We start from the raw sequence: 20677 nt of genomic DNA on the forward strand, positions 1-20677 counted from the left end.
GAGAAAAAATTCTAAAGTATAGTAACAGTAGGGCAGTTATATATAACACTAGATCTGTGTACGATATGCTCTTTGATCAAACCAACTGCTGTCAGATGAGAACAGAAATTCTGAAGATTTTGGCAGAGCACCAGTTTTTGTCCGCGTGACTTTGTTGTAGTATCTGTAAACTCTGGCTCAAGTTCTTAAAAAGAGAAAATCCGTAACAAGGTTCAACATCATCAATGATCTGATGGCCTGGGGCTAGTTTAAAAAAAATAAATTATATTGCTGGGGATGTTAGTTAACCAGCTTATTGCTATTTTAGGATCAGTGATGGTGTTTCCACAAATTCATTCACCTGGAGCAAACTGACTAAAATGTATTTTCAGTCAGTTACAGTTAGCATTATCACATTAAGGGCGATCATGGCTCAAAGAGTTGGCAGTTCGTCCTGTAACCGGAAGGTTGCCGGTTTGAGCCCCGGCTCGGACAGTCTCGGTCGTTGTGTCCTTGGGCAAGACACTTCACCTACCGCCTACTGGTGATGGCCGGAGGGGCCGATGGTGCGATATGGAAGCCTCACTTCTGTCAGTCTGCCCCAGGGCAGCTGTGGCTACAACTGTAGTTCGCCTCCACCAGTGTGTGAATGTGAGAGTGAATGAATAGTGGAATTGTAAAGCGCTCTGAGGGCCCCGAAAAGCGCTATATAAATGCAATCCATTATTATCCATTATTATTAAAATGCCAAAAAAGCTTCATGCCTGTTGAGATCTTTAAATTTGAAAAAGAACAATCTAGCGTCTGTTTGTTTTATGTAGTGAAAGCATAAAGCATAACTGATTTAACCAGATGCTAAAATGAAACCCGTCTGCATACAAATTATTTATTTTGACACAGTCTTAGGAGCAGCTGATCATTGCACTACTTCCAGCAGTGACAGGGGTGAGTACTACTACTTCTATAGATTTATCTTAAACCTCTAGATATTTAGATACATTTCTCTGGGTTAAACTAGCACTATACAAAGAAATTATATTTGCTTCTTTTTTTTTTTTAAAACAAAAACTCCCATTTAATGGCCCAGGAGCCAGTGGGAGAAAGAACGTTACAGTAGACATCGGTTAAAGTAGAAACTGATTTAACAATTGTCTCCACAACAAAGGAGAAATTGCATGAACTGAAACGAGAAGGCAGCTATACGACTGTGCTGCTCTCCCACCCCACAGTACCAATACTAACTTCATATCTAATTTTACGCCTTCTCTTTTCTGTCACAGTTGGACTAGGTTGATAGACATTTGGCTGTTGCCAGGACCATTTCTCTGAGCCCGAGGAATTTGAGCCTGAAAGGCAATGAGTGAAAGTGAGTGTCATCAGAAGATAAAGGAAAAGAAGGATAAACTGCAGCTGACAACTGAACACTAGATCCAAGCCCCGCACAGCCAGAGCCACCCATGGCAAGACTGTCACAGACAAACACATAAAGCCTAATTTTAAGATCAACACACATCGGAGCAACTTCAATAGTTGAACAAATGGACCATCTTAGACTCCGCTGTTTTATTTCTTGACAAGACTGCACACGAGGAAGTAGACATGTACACCACACAGTGATGGGCCTAAGAGGGGAACACTTTTGGAGAAATTGAGAAAAAAACAAAAACACTCACTCTTATTGAAAGACTTGCATCTAATGTAATATGAATTTACATATAGTGATTTTTCATGTATGGGAAAAATCATTAACTGACTGTTTATCTCTACAAAGCATTCAAACAGATGCTTTGAATATGGGATTAATAGCATCAAACTTGCATGAGGGTATTTTGCAGTCTATATACTGGAATCTGTGGTAGCATGTCTTAAAGATTTTATTAGAGCTTGGAGAAAACTTGCACACCAACCAAAGCGAGACTGAGCCTACACAAATTTATTCTGTGTTTATATATCTGAATATTAGTTAAACTGTGAAATCCATTCCAGTAATGCAACACAACCAAGAACTTCAACACTAGGGGACACACAAGTTATTGGCCAGAATAACTAAAGAGAACAACTTAAAGCTTAAAATACTCCATTGGCCTGAGGATGAAACATGACTGATTAATGTCTAAGACTGTTATAAATGAGATTCCCTGCACTATCTTGCATTTAATAGGGTAGTTAATCTTGACCGTTTTTAGCTGCAGCCATGATAAATGAGAAACTTTTTTGAAGCATTGGTGCCTCGAGCAAGGATGGGGACCTAATACTGGGTCCACAGAAAAAAGAAGAATCGGACGGCAATAGAGCTTCAGGGGTAAAGGAAAAAAAATCTAATTGAAATAAACTACACATTTACAATGTCACCTAGACTTGGCTGTGCTAGACTTTCTTTCACCGAAAGTCTAACACAACTGTTTCCCACATCAGCACAGTAATTTACATTATGGGAAATGATCATTTATTTTTAATAAGAAAACAGGATTGCATAAACATATTGTAGGTAGCTGGATCGCTGAATGTATTTTTTCCATTGAAAAATTTATGGTTGTTACACTTTATTAGACAAGAGGACAGTTTTCCAGTGGTGCAAGAACTACCATTGGTGCTTAATGGAGTTTAACAAGGACTGTGTGCTCAAGCCCAGGTCAATGGAGCAGAGAGAATGTTAGAACCAATATGGCTTTTTCAAAAACAAAGCCTTTACTCATTTCCTCAAGGCGCCTTGGATTCACTCATCTTGCTCTGGTTAATGAGTTCAAAGACAGCTTTATAAAAAATTTACAGACACACAGAGGGGGGTCTAAAGCTCCACCACATTACATGACCTCAGGTTAATTTACCCAATTACTATGCTTTGAGTCTTCTATCACTCTTCTTTTTCTTGTGCCCCTTCTCAGTCTCTATCCATCTTAAGCCCTCACTAAACAGGAAAACCTAAACACAAAAACCTTTGATCTGCTCAAATGCTGCTACACACACCCGTAGGTTTGTACAATTACACTCAACATCCATGCACACTGACCAAATCAAACTGATTTTTTCAAAACATCCATCCAAATAAAAATGCTTGGATCTTAAAAGAGCTGCTGATTTATTTTGGCGAAAGCGTCTCCCACATCTCTAATCAGCCATCCATCAGCTTGACGAGGCTGATGAGTACGATGCTTTGAAGTGCTCTCTGGATACCATAACCAGAACAAGGGACTCTTGGAGATAATGAAATGACTGTTGTTAATGGAACAGCCATTAGTGCTGGAATGTCAGGACTGGCTTGTAAAGTCAGGCAACATAAAGATGTTGGATCAGTCGTTAGGGTCAAATTACTTGACTACAATGACCATGGAGGGTCTAACGTCTCTAGCAATAAGGATCACTGAGAGTAATATACATTTATGCTGGCTCTGGTGTGTATTTCCAAACATTAAATTAGACCTGAGTATTACAGTATAATCTTTAAGGACTTTTTTTTATAGCCCGCACTAAGAGAAGAAGAGTATTTCTTGATCTTAATAGGCACTCGCACTTTAAGCTGAGAAGCTTACTGATCAACTAATAACATGGCTTTGGTAAAAGCCAAAGCGAGCCATCCACAGAGCTTTAAGTGTGTCCCATTAAGAACAAATGTGGAAGTCGAGCAGATTAATCTAAGCAACCTCCAAGCTTGAAGGAAGGGTGTCAAACAGCCAGCAACAGGTATGTGTAGGACACAAAGCCTATCTGGTGGTGCAGGTACAGGAGCTGTTCTGCAAGAGAGATAAGTCCAGGTCAGGAATGTCTCTGTTCCTGGGCCAAGTAGAGAGGATAGCTGCAAGAAGAGATGGAAGTGCAAGAGGGCAGATAATGATGGAGAGAGGGATTGAATGACACAGAGGTGGAGGGAGGGGACGAAGGAAACAGGAAAACACACACAGGGTGATGAATGGATAGGAACTGAGAGGAGAAGGAGGGGATAGAGGAAGAGCGATGAAAGATGGGATTATGTGAGGAAAGAGTAGAATAACATATGCAAAGATGGATATGAAGAACAATGGAAGAGAGCATAATAAGTGACTAAAAGTAGGTTGAAATTAAGTGATTATATTTGATTTAATGTGTTTAAATCTATCAGTACATTGACTACATTTTATCTACATTTTGTTAAGGATGGAAATGGTCCTAAATTCATAGGCAGCCGGTCCCTTTACTAGTACAGCTGCCAAGATAACAGCCATGACAGGGAGAAGAGGGATTGGTAATGCCCATCTTAATTCAGACTATGGAATGATATGAACCAACTATGAGATCAATGCACCGTCAAATGGACTTGTGGGCTGTGTCTGATCTGAGCCAACATTCATCACGCTGAGAGAGGGATTTAGATAAAGCCTGGATGCTGAGACTGAGGAGTTTGTTTTTGAAACATTCTTTATTTGTTTGTGTGTGGGTGTGATTTTGGACAATATCTGAGGGGTAAGGCAAGAGCTGAAACACAGGGCCATGTATGCAAGTGTGTGCATGTATGAATGTGTATGGGCATGACTTATTTATTTTAGGGCAAAAGTGTATGCTTTAAGACAAAGAAACAGACATTTCTTGCAGCTTTTCATTATGCTAATGTGTGAGTGTGCTGTGATTATTTGTGAGTATTATGTGAAAATGCATAGTTTTGGGGGATTGGAACCCCAGGAGTGCAATCAACAGTATCCACAGTATCCTAAAAGTAGAAATAGCGCTATTGAAAAGTGTTCAACACACCTGAATACCTCAGAAACAGATATCTCAAAATTTAACTACAAATAAAACAGAAGGGGACAGACACTACTAAACCTAAGTGAGAAAACAAATTTTTTAATTTTGGTGACACAATCAAAGAAAAAAAGAGAAAATAGGAGTTATTTATCCAATCTGCTGATGGCATCCAGCCTCAAACGCTCGCTAGGTAAAGAATGGCTGTGTGTGTGAAGCCAGTGTCAAGTAATCAGAAGAGCAGCTTCGTTCTGCTGCTGAGAGTGTAAATTAGCATCTCACCAAGTCGAGCCGCCAAAAAAAAACCCCACCAAGTGTAAACACAGTCTTTTAGCTCTCAAGAGGGAAAAGATGATTACCTCACAATTACGAGACCACAGTGCAAAGAGAAGCCCCATTGCCTCAGTGACAGAAAGAGAGATTACAGGGTGGCGGTAGTACTAATGATGATGGGTAAAGTGAAAAATACTGCAGTTTATCCCAGGGGACACATAAAATTGCAGCAACTAGCTGAAATTTCTGGCACTTGGCTAGCACACTGGCAATGCTCTTCAAACTGAAACATGAAGAAGAGCTGTTTGCGAGTCTGCTGCCAAATCGAACGGTTTCTTTTTCTAAGGGTTTCTATTTCTGTGAGGTGACACTGTACCACAGACTCGTTAAATGTACAAACATGCAAATTTTGTGCGTTTTTTTTTTTGTTTTTTGTTTTTTTTTTTTTTACACAAACTTACATTTAAAACAGGAACTGAGTCATTTAAAGCAGCGGTCCCCAAGCCCTTGGCCTCGGACCGGTACCGGTCCGTGAGTCATTTGGTACCGGGCCGCGAAAGTTGAGGCTCAGGTGTGAAATGTATGGTTTATAGGGTTTTTATCGGTTTTCAGCATTATTTTGTTATCGTTTTTATCGTTAACTCGGTTTTCCTGGGTCTTTTCACGTGTGTTATGAATAAATCTTCTTTTTTTCGGTACCGGTACTAGTTTTATTTTGTTGTATTTATCCGCGACACCTTAAAAGCCGGTCCGTGAAAATATTGTCGGGCATAAACCGGTCCGTGGCGCAAAAAAGGTTGGGGACCGCTGAATTAAAGTCCTCTTTTGTTTTGTTTTTTTGTTTAGTGTTTTTTTTTATAACAACAACAAAAAAAATCAGGACTATTTTATACGGTTGGATTCACAAATTTTACTGATGCGATAACAGTAAAAGCAGAAAGTTCACTGTGTCATTAGGAGAATGACCTGCAGAGACTTTGGCTTAGCAGGAAAGTAAAGAAATAAACATACATTTGACAGTACTAATATCCAGCTGCTCTCTGAGAAATGAACGACAGGAATCCATTGGGAATTGCTCAAAATTTCAGATCAGAATCAAATAATTTACAACAGCAGGCAGCAGTGGAGTTTGCAGAAAGCAAAGCACAGATGGGCTTTGAGGTGGACGAGAGAGAGAGAGCACATATCTGAACCCCAGTACAGCAGCAGCTTTAGCAAACATTAGGGGGGGGGAGATAGCTGCATTTCATTTCCATTTCTGCTTCTTTTCCTCCATGCACCAAACCTTTTAGAACCAAGCTGGTTTGACAGCACTCCGTACTTTCTACCATGCTATCAATTGAAGGGATGACGCTCTCTCCCCTACTCCTAGGATTAGGTCACTACTCAAATCCTCATTACTAATTTAGTTAGTACTATTTTTTTTTTTTTTTTTATTAGACCTACAACCAGTATACAAGCTCAAGTGTTTTCATACACTGAGGTAAAACTGAAGGATTATGAGCATTATTCACAAATCTATAGTGCAAAGTTAAGAGCTTAACATTAGCTGGCATGTTTTCTATCAAAAATCCTAAAAACAATTATTTATGTACCTTTAAAGGAAACAAGAAAATAAACCAAAATTACGACGTGACACACATTTAAGGTTCAAGCGGTGGTCAAAAATGAGCACAAGATGAGCTAACAAGGTTTGTAATTACCATGAGTCACTTAAACTACTGTCACAACATGTTATACTCAGCACCTTTTATTTAATAAGACAAGGCTAGAAATACCTAAATCCTCATCACGTTTTTAGCAACATTACACACAATTACAATTTAGCCTGTTTTTTGGGAGGAAAATGCACACAAACTCTGATGCAGCTGATTTCCTGTACATACTTGCAGACACACTTGCCCAGAACAAAGCTTCATCATCTGTTAATGAATTCCATGGCCAGCAGTGTTTGCTAGTGCAAGCAGGTAATTAGTTTAAACAGCGGGAAAGATCAAAGACAACACTTCCTGTCTCGCTCCCTGGTTATGACCTCACAGGGGAAAGTCAGATTTCACAAGCAAGAGAGAAAGAAAATGTGTGCAGCTCAGCATACAGAACCAAAATCAGAGTCATCATTTTGGTCTCAATCATAGCAAAATATCCTCTTTTTTTGTAATACACAAAGTGTTTTGTTTTGGGGTTTTTTTCAAAAAGAACCTGCACCCTTGAGTCGCTATCAGCAAACTATGCTTTTAATCTTGCTAAAGGTTGATATGATTTATGTGATTTTTAAGTCTAAAAGGAACTTAATCTGTTAAGAATTTCAGCAAAGGACGAGTAGAATAGGGCCATCATTCCACTGAAGAGTATCACTTACTCTGGGTTATCATCAGGTGTGCTACAAGTTCCCCTTTCTCTCACCGTGCCAAGCTACAGCCCTTATCTGACAAAATGGAGTCCAGAGAGGACAGCGAGAGATAGCATATCTCTGCGTGTTTGTGTTCCACTTGTATCTGATGATCCAAGTCATTCCTAGCCAAGCGCCACAACATGGTGGCTGTTGATTTTTCAATGCTGCCAATTTTTGGTTACATTTAAACAGCACAACATGGCCTCACATGGTGACAATGATCCACAGCCAAAGTACTTTTGAGAAAATACAAGGACAATGCCAATCATCATACTACGCCTGCCACTTCCCCCAAAACATACTTTAAAATATATATATATATATATATATATATATAGTGACGCCAAGCCAAATGTCACAGACAATGGGGGACTTAGGGGGATAGGGACATATCTGTGGGCTTTGCAGGTCTCCTCTTTATACTGACAGAAGGATTAAACTGGCACTGGTGGAGAGTGGAGCTTAATTCTTCATGTAGCTCTCTCAACATATTTCACTGTACATAAGGGATAATTTGGAAAGCTCTCATCGTGCCAGCCAAGCAGGTTATCTAAGCGAAAGGACTCTAATGTATCTCATGGGTCACGCAAACACTGGCTGCCTGAACGATGACTCAGTTCCATTAAGTTACATCTTTGTCCTTAAATGCTCTACCAGCAGCAGTTCACATGACTTTGCTAAGGCATGCTATCAAATATTTATACCAAATCTTCTGTGTCATCTTCTGACCTATTCTATGTTAAGAGCATTTTACCTTGCACAAAGAGCACAGACTGGGCTTGAGGTAGACCACATATCACTTTTCCGCACCCTAGTTTAGCAGCAGCTTTAGCAAACCGACCCTTCACAAATCTCACGCTTTTCGTCTCCATCACCATACAGGAATGACTGCATTTTCTTCCCAACCCTCTCAGATCCAAGCTGGTTTGGCAGCACCCCTAATTTTTGTCCATACTATAGGCTGTGGAAATTCCTTTCCTTATTCCCAGCATTACAAGGGGAATACATCACCTGCACATGGCTGCCAAGGATAAGACATATATCAACCTGTCAGGACTGGAGCCAAGCTAGAGGAGGAGCATGGAAAATAAATACCACTGCCCTCTGTCCTGAACAACTGGCCTCAAAAGAGGGTGAGAGTGTGGCTAAAACCTATTCAAGCAAATAAAGCATATTTGAATTTGAATTGAACAGACAGGGAGGGAGAAGGGGAAACTAGTGCAACCATATCAACAAATGTTCAAGTATACAAGACTAGGCCACCAGTCATCACATAATTTGCCATATTTTCACTGTTTTTAATTTAGGTTTCATTCAGTCGCTCAATGATAACTTCAACTTGAACTAACATGCAGTGGCAGTAGTGAATGACTAGTGATGAGATGTTAACAGTACATAAACACAGATTTAGCATTGTCTATATAATAAATATCTGTCACGTTATAGATAGAATATAGATAGGGACTTTCTGCCCTGTGCAGAAAGTCAAAGGACTTTCTGCACAGGGCATCGGCTTGACTAACTGGTGATGCTGAGAGTAAACTCAATAGGCTAGCCCGTGAACCTGTCTTTACTCACCAGACAGAATCAGTTTGGTAATTTCTATATGACTATTATGTAGAGTAAGAATGTTGGTCACATTATAGCCTGGTAGTGTTTCTTTAAAAGTACCGCACACTGCAGTATGAGTGATTGACTGGAGTTATTTGTCACCAAAAGAAAAAGGTGAATCAGCAGAGATACCGATTCACTGATCTAAGCTGCCAACATTAAGGTGCAAGCATACAGCAACACTACACTTGAGTCTATACGTATTATATAATATGTATAAGCCAACACTGAACAGGAGGTGGCTGTCTTCGATGCAGCTGCCACAAAAAAAATTTGTCAGCCGTCTGCGATCCACTAATAGCCTGGTTAGCCCTGAAGTTGTGCGTTGTTCCTTTTTACATGCCAAGCAATGGCAGCTTTTCATTAACTCCGGGACGGCTAATCAGAACAATTTCAAACTCAACACTGCACTTTGTGAGAGTCACTACTGTCTAGTACACGGACACTAGGGTCTGCATGGTTATTACAAAAATCCTAATTATGATTATCTTAGTCATAATTAAATTCCATTTATGTAAAACAATTACTCATTAACAGTAGTAACATCACTGTTATCCTGGCTCAAGCTAAACTAAAATGAGGCAAAAGCTCACCAGTGAAAGGAAAAGAGGTGTACTGGATTTATATTACAAGACAGAATGAGACCATCCTTGCAATAATTAAACCATAACTACCGGTGATCTTGTTTTCATAGTTGTGTCAGGTCATATTGAAAATAAAATTCAATTAATCTAGCCCTAACACACAAATACACACACAATCGTAGGATGCATCATCTGTTCAGGAGATAGCCATCACTTCCCGTGAGCTTTCCAAATATAATAAGCAGCTTCTTATTTGTAGCACCTAACGCAACCTTTATTATTTAGTTGAGCCCATCGCCTCATAAGGCTGGTGGAACCCAAAAGTCAACAAAAGCCTTCGAATTTTTTTTATAATAGAGAGTTTATAAGCCAAATGAATCCTCACTACAAATGCCTTGTGGCTGACACAAGGCATATTTTAAACCAACAATCTAGCCAACCTTTTTTCTCGTGATAAAAGAAGTTTACAAAATAATAAATAAATAAACAAAAAAAATCAGCTTCCAAATATCACCAACATTTTACATTCAAAGGAGCCAAACTGATGCGGTAAAATGTGGTGGGAAAACTGCAGAGATAAAGATAAAAGGAGAACGGAGGCACAAGCTCAGTGCGTCACACTGACACATTTCCTGCTCTACCGTCTGTCATCACTCTGAAAGATGAAGATCGGCAGACAAAGATATGAGAGTAGTTTTCAATCACAGCATTCAGAAGAGCTCATCTCAGCTCAATGTTGTCAGTAACTGCTGCTGGTAGCATTTTCCTCAGTGGGATTCTGCATTATGGTATATTTGGAAATGAACAGCCAAGCGGAACAACTAAGCAACAGCTGAAATTATACAACTTTTAAGTGAGAAACTGGTAACATAGTTTAACAAGTTATACTGGGAACACAATGTACAAGAGTTACATAAATACTGCAAAATGTATTCCAACAACCACTTCAGTGCTGTAATGCACTATACTATTCTCTTGAGAAAAGCTCATAGCTTATATATGGCTATTTGTCTCTATAGTTCAAATACAGTCACTATGTTGGTGTCTGTAGGAATCTGACCTGCTCCACAAAATACACCATAAATTTCTCACACAAACCTTCCAATCAGAAAAACTATTTCAAACACTACCACACAATTTTGGAATGGTCAATGTGAGTGTTATTTCTACACCAGTGTCAATCAAAAATAAACATAATCTGTGCAGTGTGGTTTTGTGGCTCGCCAGCCTCCTTTGCTTCCTGGAGCATCATTCAGCCCTTTATAGCAGATCCAAATGTTTCATGGACAATTTCTGACACATGTGCAAATGTCCCGCCTCCTGTACTCTCTACATATGAACAGACATCCCCACACAACACAATGTCCTGCATTTTCAGCACAAAGCTGTCAAATGGCTTTTCAGTTATGTACGCATTTTAGCACAAAAGCAATACAATCGGCTAGAAGTTTCTCTGAGCAACTCTGACCCTCATTCACCAACAACATTATAAAACTACCATTTTTCAATCCAGCTACAAGCAGATTAAGAGTCCTGATACACCAACCGAACGCTGGCAGCAAAGCACCACTTGGCTGCTGTTAGGTGTCTAGTTTTATGTTTTTTGTCTGTGTGCGTGTGTAAAGTGAGCTTTCCACTGAGGTCTTTAGCTTCTACTGACTTTGTTTAGTGCAATTTTTTTTATTAATATATTAATATCTGTATCTATCTATCTATATCTGTATCTATCTATCTATCTATCTATCTATCTATCTATCTATCTATCTATATAGTGCTGTTTGTAACCATCTTTGTCAGAGATCAGAGATCTCAGGCACATTCTACGCTTATACAATATCTACCTCACCGTAGTCATACAGGCTATGGGTCCCTCATTATAGCTGCGAAGCAAAGGAGCACATTTGTGTGAACTTTTTAATTTAGGAATGACTCCTTAATCTCTTCCATTTTAGCAATGTTTAACTAAAGTTCATTTTGTGACTTATTAACACCACAGCGCAATCTAGCTTTTAGATGTGCTTAGTTAGAAGCACTCTTCACAAATACGACTAAAAAACAAATTCTGAACAAGTACACAGGAGCCAGTGTAGTTGCGGAGGAGTAAAAAAAAAGAAAAAAGGAAAACACGTGACCTAATGAGTTGAAATGGTCGACAACATGGTGAAAAGGGGAATTTATAGATAACGTACAGGAACTCAGAAATCGACTTTCCTCCCGCAATAATTATCATTTTCCCCAAGCTCAGTAAAGCCTGCATCAAGTTGGCTCGCAGCCCTCTGCTAGGGGCTTTGGCCAGTACTGAGGATTAAAACCCTGCAAGTCTATAAATACACCTAGTAGAACAACGTCAGCATCCAGCCAGCTATTGCACTCACCTCTCAATGCTGGGTAGCTGGCATGCAGTTTTTTCTTCCTTTCTCACTCTTCTTTTTTTACTTTACACCACCAGTATTTTAGCCTCTCAGACTGTCACTATTTGTTCTCTTTGTGTTCCCATTTCTCTCTCCCCCCTGAACTTCCTCTCAGCTTGTTTCCCACTCCTCTGTGACTCTCCCCGCATCTTTCACACTGTCCTGCTCATACTCCCGCGCTTGGCAGGGCCTCTTAATTGGAAACAAGCTGTGAGCAGGCTTTCAGTTTGAGGTTAAAATTGCATCTGACCTGCCTCCTGCTGCATCTTCTCTTCTCTCCTTTGGCTGCATTACAAGCTTGTAAACAGTGGCTGAGTGCAGATATGAAAGGGACAATGTGTTGAAGAGGGGGGCAAAAGTTGACTCTCACTGGCTATAAACAGCAAAAAAACCCAAAAAAAACACATCACAGATACACAAGCAAAATTGTGTCCCTGTCTTCATAGTATACTTAGTAAGCCCTTACTAAGTATACTATGAAGACAGGGATAGGCTATATAACAGAAGATTTATTTAAAAAAAAACAACAACAAAAAACGTCAACAACTCCGCTTTGTTTGTTATTCAAACGAGCTGAGCGTAATCAGGTAGCCAAGAGAAAAAGCGTAACTTGGAGCTAATCCAAAGATCTTTGACAAATAAAAAAAAATCCAACAAATCTCCTGACGTGATTTTTTTCCATTTACTGTAAGCAGTGCCAAATCATCTTGACAGCCAGTGCTGATGTGCACGTCTGCCTCATCAAGAGAACTGCACAAGCAATAATCATCACAGAAGCAAAAGACAGAAAAGGATGCACTTAAATTGTGCATGTGATATGCAGACATGGCACATCAAAATATCCACATCAATCTAACTTCTGAAACATAAAGTCTGAACTGCAACACAAAAAAATGACATGACCATTACATGGTAATTATGGTGAGAGGCTGCATTTGGTCTGTCACAACTTCCTTGTTGTCAGTGGGAGAGGATAAAAGGGATTTGTTGCACAAAGAGCCACAGCCAGGCACAGAAACTATTACTTCCACCCAGTTAGACCACAGACTGCACTGTCTGACCCATAGAGCTGCATAACAGGATAGTGCAACTCATTCACAATCACACACCAACCTTCACAGAGAGCTCAGCTAACTAAAGATGGGGCAAACGTGCATTAGTCTTCGCGTCTGATTTGTACTTGAACATAATGAGCTGATGCCATGTGGAGCACCTGCATTATTTAATTATTTAACATGTTAACAAATTGGTTAATGTCTTAAGAAGAGTTTAAAGCCTCCTGTCTGACAAACAGCTGCTTAATCCAGTGAGATATATTTAAAAGCTGAACCTATTTAACATTTTCCCAATTTGTAACATCCTCCAAGCAGCTTACTCCAGCTAGTGTGTTGTTTACATCCCTGTACAAGTCAGAGACATTTTTTCATTTAGAAAGCTGAATCATGACCCAGAAACAAATATTTATCTTCTTGGCAAAAACCTTCCTTAACTACTGTCCCATCTACATCTTTGACTCCACCAAGTCTAACTCATTTGGAAAGCCAGGAATGCCAGAATGGTGTACACAGCAGTTCTAGGTATTATTAATATCTGAAAATAGCTTAGCTTTCAGGGAGTTTTTAATCATCCCTGTAAAAGAGACTAGAAGTCAAAGAGCAATTAATTAAGATCAGTACGGTAAGAGAAACAGGAAAAACGTCTTGTTGAAAGCTACCCACAATATGGCGTCTGCATGTTCTTATAAATATGTCAAACACTTCCAAGTGGATTATTCAGCCTCAAACCAAAGTAGTCAATCAGTAAGGGAAAAGCAGAAGTGATTTGATCTGGTACTGGTCATCTCATTATATAACAAGGTGATGAGAAGAAAATCTGGGGGAAGGAACAATGTTATACAGATATGTGTAAAAGAAAGTTTTTCAAAGAACTGCATAGATGCCTATGAAAACAAAGTACACCCCATGATTTAGTAGCTTGTAGAGCAACGTTTAGCACTAGCCTGCCGTCTGACAAAGGGGGAATTTTTGCCCACTCGTCTTTACAGTGCTGTTTCAGTTCATTGAGGTTTCCTGGCATTGTTTATGCACAGCTCTCTTAAGGTTCCAACCACAGCATTTCAATCAAGTTGAAGACTGCACTTTGATTGCAGCCATTCTGATAAACCCAACCCTGGAACACTTTGGTTCTCAACTCAATGGCTGCAAGGCGCTAAAGTCTCATTGCAAAACAAGCCCAAATCATCACGCCTCCACCACTCTACTTGACAGTTGGTATGGGGTGTTTGTGCTGATATGCTCTGTTTGGTTTTTGACAAACATGGCACTGTCTCATATGTGCAAAGGACATTATTCCAGAAGTGTAATGGTTCTTTTAGATGCAACTTTGCAAACCTAAGCTGTTTTGTCATGATCTTTTTAGAGAGAACAGGCTTTTTCCTTCTAGAAACCCTTCCAGACCTTTTCAGTATTCTTCTAATTATGCTGTCATGAACTTTAACGTGGTAACTGAGACCAATAGACGTGCTCAAGTCAAGTGTCAAGTGCATTTCATTAGCAGCACCTAGCTGCTACTTACACTCTTAAATCCTAATGAAAGCTGTAAAGGTGTGCTTAGCTTTTCACAAGAATGCAGTCTTTCTTGTTGACATGATTATATAAAAATTATGTTTGTTTGTTTTTTCAATAAGAACCCAAACAAACTCAAAAATGAACATAAAGCTGCAAAATGCACAGTTCTCTCTGCTTTTTCTATAAAATTGAATAATAATGAAACATAAATGATGAAAAACTTTTCCATGCAGGAGTTACTCAAATGTTCTTTTTTTGTCATCAGATTTCATTGAGCTAATGACACAGTTCAGCTGCCATCATTAACCTGTAATATTCTGTCAGGCAATCTAGTGATATGAAAATGATGAAATTAATTTTAGCGTTTATCAACTTACCCTAGTTTCCCTGATGTTAATGAGACAAACTGTATTCCGAACTTGAGAGCAAGAGGTGGGAACAAATGGGGTGCAAACAATGCTTTCTGCATTTCTCTAATCACAGGTCTTCTTGGTCACTCTCTTTATGTCAAAAATGTACATGGAAAAAAACAGACACACATAGCAGCTCACAAACTGCAAGACTCCAATTCTGGAAATTTATTGTGTCAGCTAAGCTGAGAGCAGGTGTGCCTGAAATGTTACAGTTTTTATGTTGCAATAAACAAGACAAAAGTGGAGTCCTGCAGGGTGCAAGCTGTTGGTCTTTCCATGTACATTGTTGACCTAGTTTTGGCCAACCTCCTTCACCATTTTTTGATAAGGATATTCATGTATTTTATCTATTTTTTAAGATAAGTTAGAAACAATTTTAATTCAATTGTTAGTAATATCGGGCATTTATGTAGATTCATTCACGGCTCACAAACCCAGCAGCCAGCCAGCCAGCCACAGCAGTCATACTGCAGCATGATACAGTGCAAAGTTAAGGCGAGCAGGTCTATAAACGATGACAACACAAGGTTTGGTGAGACTACACAATCTGCCAGTTCTGCTCTGTGAAGGCACTGCATAGAGGTTACTCTGCCTTAGTGACAAGAGTCACAAAAGCTGCCTCACAGACATCAATGTGAAGGAAAAATAAAATGACAACCAGCAGTGATGCCTTTAATCTATGACAGCTGATCTGATCACCAAACAGCAATTGTCTAAAAAGACCAGATTACATCCTGTTTGAGATGTAGCCGACCTTGGTGGTCCATGCATGCACCAAGGAAGAAAAATAACACCCACATATGTTCCTTTCTTCAGTAAACTGCAGTGTCTGATCCTCACTATTTAAACATGCAGGGTTGAATTTTTGTCTTTCCCTTTTTGCAGTGAAAATAATTACATAACAAAAAGCAAAAAACGACCTCAGTGGTGACCCATGTTTTTCCTTGCTATTGATCGCTTTCCATTTTACGTGACAAGATCTATATTACTTTTTTTTTTTTAAAATCTGAAGTGTTGGAAACTTCTCTTGAAACACTTCTTAGGTGTTTTACCCATACTCCTAGCTTCTGTAGCATACCCGTTCACTGTGAAGTATTCAGATAGATAACTTTAAAATAAAGCAAAGATATTTACTTGTTTATATTTGTTTGATAATAAATATAGAAACACCAGCTTAAAGGTAAGGAACTTTTAAAGACTCAATGTTAGGCAGCTGCCAGGGCAAACTAACCCTGGTGTTAGTACATGTTTTTCGTCAAATATTACAGAATTGTGCATTGGACTTAGCACCAAGCTAAAGCTTGTTAACTGAGGAGGTACCAAACACACTTTAACCATGCAATGCGGCTAAGAAGCCAAGGGCAAGAGATACTCCAAGCCCGTTTCACCCCCAGTGTACTTAATGACAGGAGGATTAATTTTTCCTTTGGGTTATAGCTCTGATGCCACCCATCTCACTGTGTAAAAGCACACCCTGGCAGCACTTGGCATCAAGCACTGAGCTGGTAAATCGTGGCAGAGAGAGAAGATAGTTTAAGTCTATGGTCTGATATGAGGATTATTATTTTTATTGGCTGGGTGTGTAGAAGAGCTTTGGTGTTATTTTCCGACCAAGTCAAACGTTAAAGGTGAATCCTGTGAGGTTTAATGGTAAACAAATGAGATCCAAGAAAACCCCTCAGTCATATTGTTGGAGCAGCCAGGTTTCAGAGCCGATTCCTTCACAAACTATAGAAAGGAGGATCCCCCAAACAAGCAACTCACAACAACAAAGAGTTGAACCCCAAACAACGGCAGGGGTCACGCAGGACACGGGTTGGGGCCAGGGCATTCCTGGCTGATGCAGTTGGGTTTGTCTGGGAAATGACTGAGCAAACAGAGACCAGAGTGGCTTCCCCTTGCTGGCACCAGCGCTTTGTCCCTACTAATCCACTCCAAAGAGCCACAGTCAAACACCCAGCGCCATACAGTCACCAATAACAACATAGCATGGTCTGAGGGGACACGAAATGAATCCCACTGGCCAAAGCTGGGAGACAGACGCCAGTTTACTCATCACATTTGAGTACAGAATACAGTGTGGCTTAGTTGTGGGACTGGGCAAACCGATCTGATTACAAGGTAGAGACTAGTTACACTGAGTATTATGTGCCTGTTTCATTATAAAACTTTTATTTGTGTGTCATGTAGAGAGCATGACATCTGTCAGACACTATCAGGAAAGTCAGAGGACCAGTTATCAAGAAAAATAATAACAAATCCTAGATCAATGGGAATATCACCTGAATACAGCAGTTCTTGTGTTTGACATTAAAGCTACTTATCTGTGCCTCGTGATGCATACCTTAGTAAATAAAATGATATGGCATAAAGAATATTTAAAAGTGACATATCAAACCGTGCCAACATTTGGACATTAGATGCACTTAATGTAATGACACCTTATCTTTTTGCCAGCCCAGGCTCGGGTCTCCTTACTTAACAATAGGAATAGTCTTAATTTATACAACACTGGGAAATTCAACAAGAAATATCACTGGTATTTGCCAGTTTTATGTACAACTCAATGAGCTGACCGGACACAAACCTGAAAAAAAAAGTTTCAGTCAGGAGCAAACAAGTGTGCTGGCAAAACCTTTAACACATGACACCACCTGCTTTATCATTTTTACAGTCACACATACAAGCTTCACTCAACTAGTTAAAAACACCATACTGACAAAAATTAGTGGCAAGACAGACCTAGACTCTTGCAGTACAGCTAACCGGAAGATAGTTGTAAAGTACTTACTTGTCATATTCTGCATTGTCTTTGTTACAGCGTGCATCCTTGTGCTTCTGCCAGTCCTTCCCATGCTTACAGGTGGTGAGGAGGACTACATCCTCTGAGTTATGAATATGATATAGAGCATTCCTAGTGTCCGAACCTATTCCAGTTAGGTACCTTTTCCCCTTAAAAACAAGCATGTACTTTCTATAAGGGGGGATTGTGTTGTATTTCAGATAGCCCCTTTCCCCACCTGTCCTTGGGTGGTCTTTGGAGAAAAGAGGGATTGAAACGTCAAAGTCAGGCCGAAAGTTCTCTGTGCTGATGCTGGCTTTGGCCAACATGGCAAGGCCAATGTCAAAGCCAAGGTCCTCTGTGTAGTCCGGCCACGTGCCAGAATATAAATTAAAGATGATGTGGTTTTTGCCTCCATTCCACAGAGGGAGGCTCTGGATTTTTGCTTTCAGGTTGTGTACATACTGGGGAGAGAGCTGGTCCCGGTCCAGAGTGTCCAAACTAAGGACAAACAGGCATGCCTGCCCTGGGTCAGATGTGTAGAACCTGGAGCCTTCGATAGAGGACAATATGTTCTGATAACTCTCTGAAAGTTTTTCCCCTTTCTGTTGGGGGTATACGTAAACTTTAAAGCCATTCCTCTCACACAGTGAGAAGTCAAAGCAGGACTCCATTCTGCAGCGTTTTCCCGTGTAAAGGCCCGAGTTAGCGTCCCTCTTCTGCCTGGGAGATATGTGTTCAGTGAGATCATCGCTCCGGTCCTGCTCCCAGGAGCTGAAAGGCTGCAGGTACCCCGACATGTGACGCCATCGCGCCCCGGGGCCATAACCGGAGAGTCTGCGGTCATGAGGCCGGCCGGGACCCCGCCTGGATAGAGGGACTTGTATCCCCCCTAAACAAAAGAACAGTATGAGACACGCGCCGGTGGAGAACAGGATTAAGTAGCGTTTTTTGGCCTGCATGTGTCCTACAGTTTGGGATGAGATATGCGGCGCTGAATCCAAGAAGTCCCAAAGTTTTGGTTTCACCACCTCCAGCGGGAGCGTTCCGCCATCTTCCCCCGGGCTGCAAGGGCTGTGCGTTCACGTCTCCCTCCTTCTGCTTCAGATGCCTTTCACAAGTCCGAGAACTGATCCAACGCATGTGGGCGATTTATAAAGTTCATCCACCTCGTCTCCTCGTCAATAGTGGTATCGACTAGCTGACAGCAGGTTTTCCTATAGAGGAGAGTGACCCGGTGCTCTCAAATTCGGGCATGTCAAGACGCACCCTAGTTGCCTCTGTGTAATGCCACCTTCACTAAACCATGTGCCATCGTTGTCACACAGAGTGTTGATTTCAAGTCAGCGACAAACAAACACAGCACCGCACAAAGTACAAACTTAACGTTAAAGCTGCGATGTATTTCCGACTTGTTGCCTGGACAGCTACAACTATTGTCCCTACTGGAAATTAAGAGCCGAGCGGCCACTTGAGCTCTGGACATTTACACAAACCTACACTTCCGAGACACTGCCACAGTTCCCTCACAAACTGCACACAAAGATACGAGTATCGGTGTGGCTGTTAAATCTACACGGCGCATTGCTCCAGACTACAATGCTAGCTAGCCGGCTAACTAACTAGCTAGTTTCTGAAAACATTCCCGGTTAGCCTGTTAGCTCAGCAAGCTTCAACGCTGGTTGGAAGTACAGGCAACCAGAGACTCTACCCTCTACCTTTAAAAATAACACGTCTCTCCGTTCAGCTCATTCTTCTCTCTTGTCGTCAAATCCACAGATTTGTTCCTCCGCGAATTTCTCGAGTAGTGTAAAGTATTCAAGTGGTGTTTCTCTCTCTTTCTCTCATACACACATACACAATAACAGGAGTGCAGCAGAGACTGCAAGCCAAGCAGAGCAGCACGGCCGTCCCACTAGGACGACTGCTGATGGTGCTGTGACGTCCTTCCACGGCGCACGGTGCGTTACCATTGGCTCCTGTCACACCCGAGGCGGGCGGGGCTTTCCTCTTGCACCCATTCACATCTAGGGAAAAAAAGACAAATCAAGGAAAGAAAAGATTTCTGTTTAGAGTTTCCAAGAAAAAAAATGGAGTGGGCTTAAAATTGTGGTTTGACTATTTAACCATATGATGGTGTATGGGTTGTCAGTTATATAGACATAGATAACGAAAGTCCTTTAACTTAAACTGAGACTTGCTGGGCACACACTAAGTAGTTCAGAAGATTCAAGATTTTGTTTTCGGTGTTTTCTTTTTTTCCATTAATGCTGACTTTAATGGGTAAAAATTAAATGAAATTTTATTTACCAAATCACAAACAACAGTCACCTCAAGGTGCTTTATATTTATATTGTAAAGGCCCTACAATAACAGTACATACAATAAATAACTGTATTTGTCATCCAAAATTAATTCAGAGCTAATATCATCAATATAACTAATACTTGCACCACAACAGACTCATGAAGGTACTGGCCATAAAGATGCAGGATGTAGGAACTATATTGTATGGCTCATACAAGTATTTGCAGTTGTGTTTCAGTTTACAATAGATGATTATTCAGGAGATGCATCACTACCCTTTATTATACACTCTCCCTCAATGAGAATGAGTCAGACAGAGGGCTGATGGACTTTAACAAAGAAAGTTTGGTAGATGGACTAGTTCCTGTGGATCACTATTCTTCTCTACTTCACCACTCAAAGGACTTTATACAACATGCCTCATTCACCTGTTTTTTCTATGCCCACGTGCTTTCTATCTGACATTCACACTCACTCACACTCCGTTGAACCCATCAGAGAAAAACTTGAGTTTCAGGATTATGTTTAAGGATACTTTGGCATGCAGACTGGAGCAGCCAAGGATTGATCCACCAGCTTTCCAAATAGTAGATTACCTTCCTGAGCTGCAGCCTTTGGTGGCATTGGGTCTCTGTGTTAACAACG

General features: G+C 40.5%; 1 protein-coding gene across 1 annotated transcript in view; it reads right to left on the reverse strand.

The window, feature by feature from the left end:
• The window catches only part of LOC146377331 (exostosin-1b-like), a 44500-nt gene extending 24838 nt beyond the window's left edge, over positions 1-19662 (reverse strand). Inside the window, exon 1 of the mRNA XM_084942594.1 lies at positions 17735-19662. Within this exon, the coding sequence (XP_084798720.1) occupies positions 17735-18687 (953 nt within the window). The 5' untranslated portion in view covers positions 18688-19662. The remainder of the gene's footprint in view (positions 1-17734) is intronic.
• Between the last annotated feature and the right edge of the window lie 1015 nt (positions 19663-20677).

The sequence above is a fragment of the Perissodus microlepis genome, chromosome 11 (assembly GCF_051167445.1).
Source record: "Perissodus microlepis isolate ML-2025 ecotype Zambia chromosome 11, ASM5116744v1, whole genome shotgun sequence".
NCBI lineage: Eukaryota > Metazoa > Chordata > Actinopteri > Cichliformes > Cichlidae > Perissodus > Perissodus microlepis.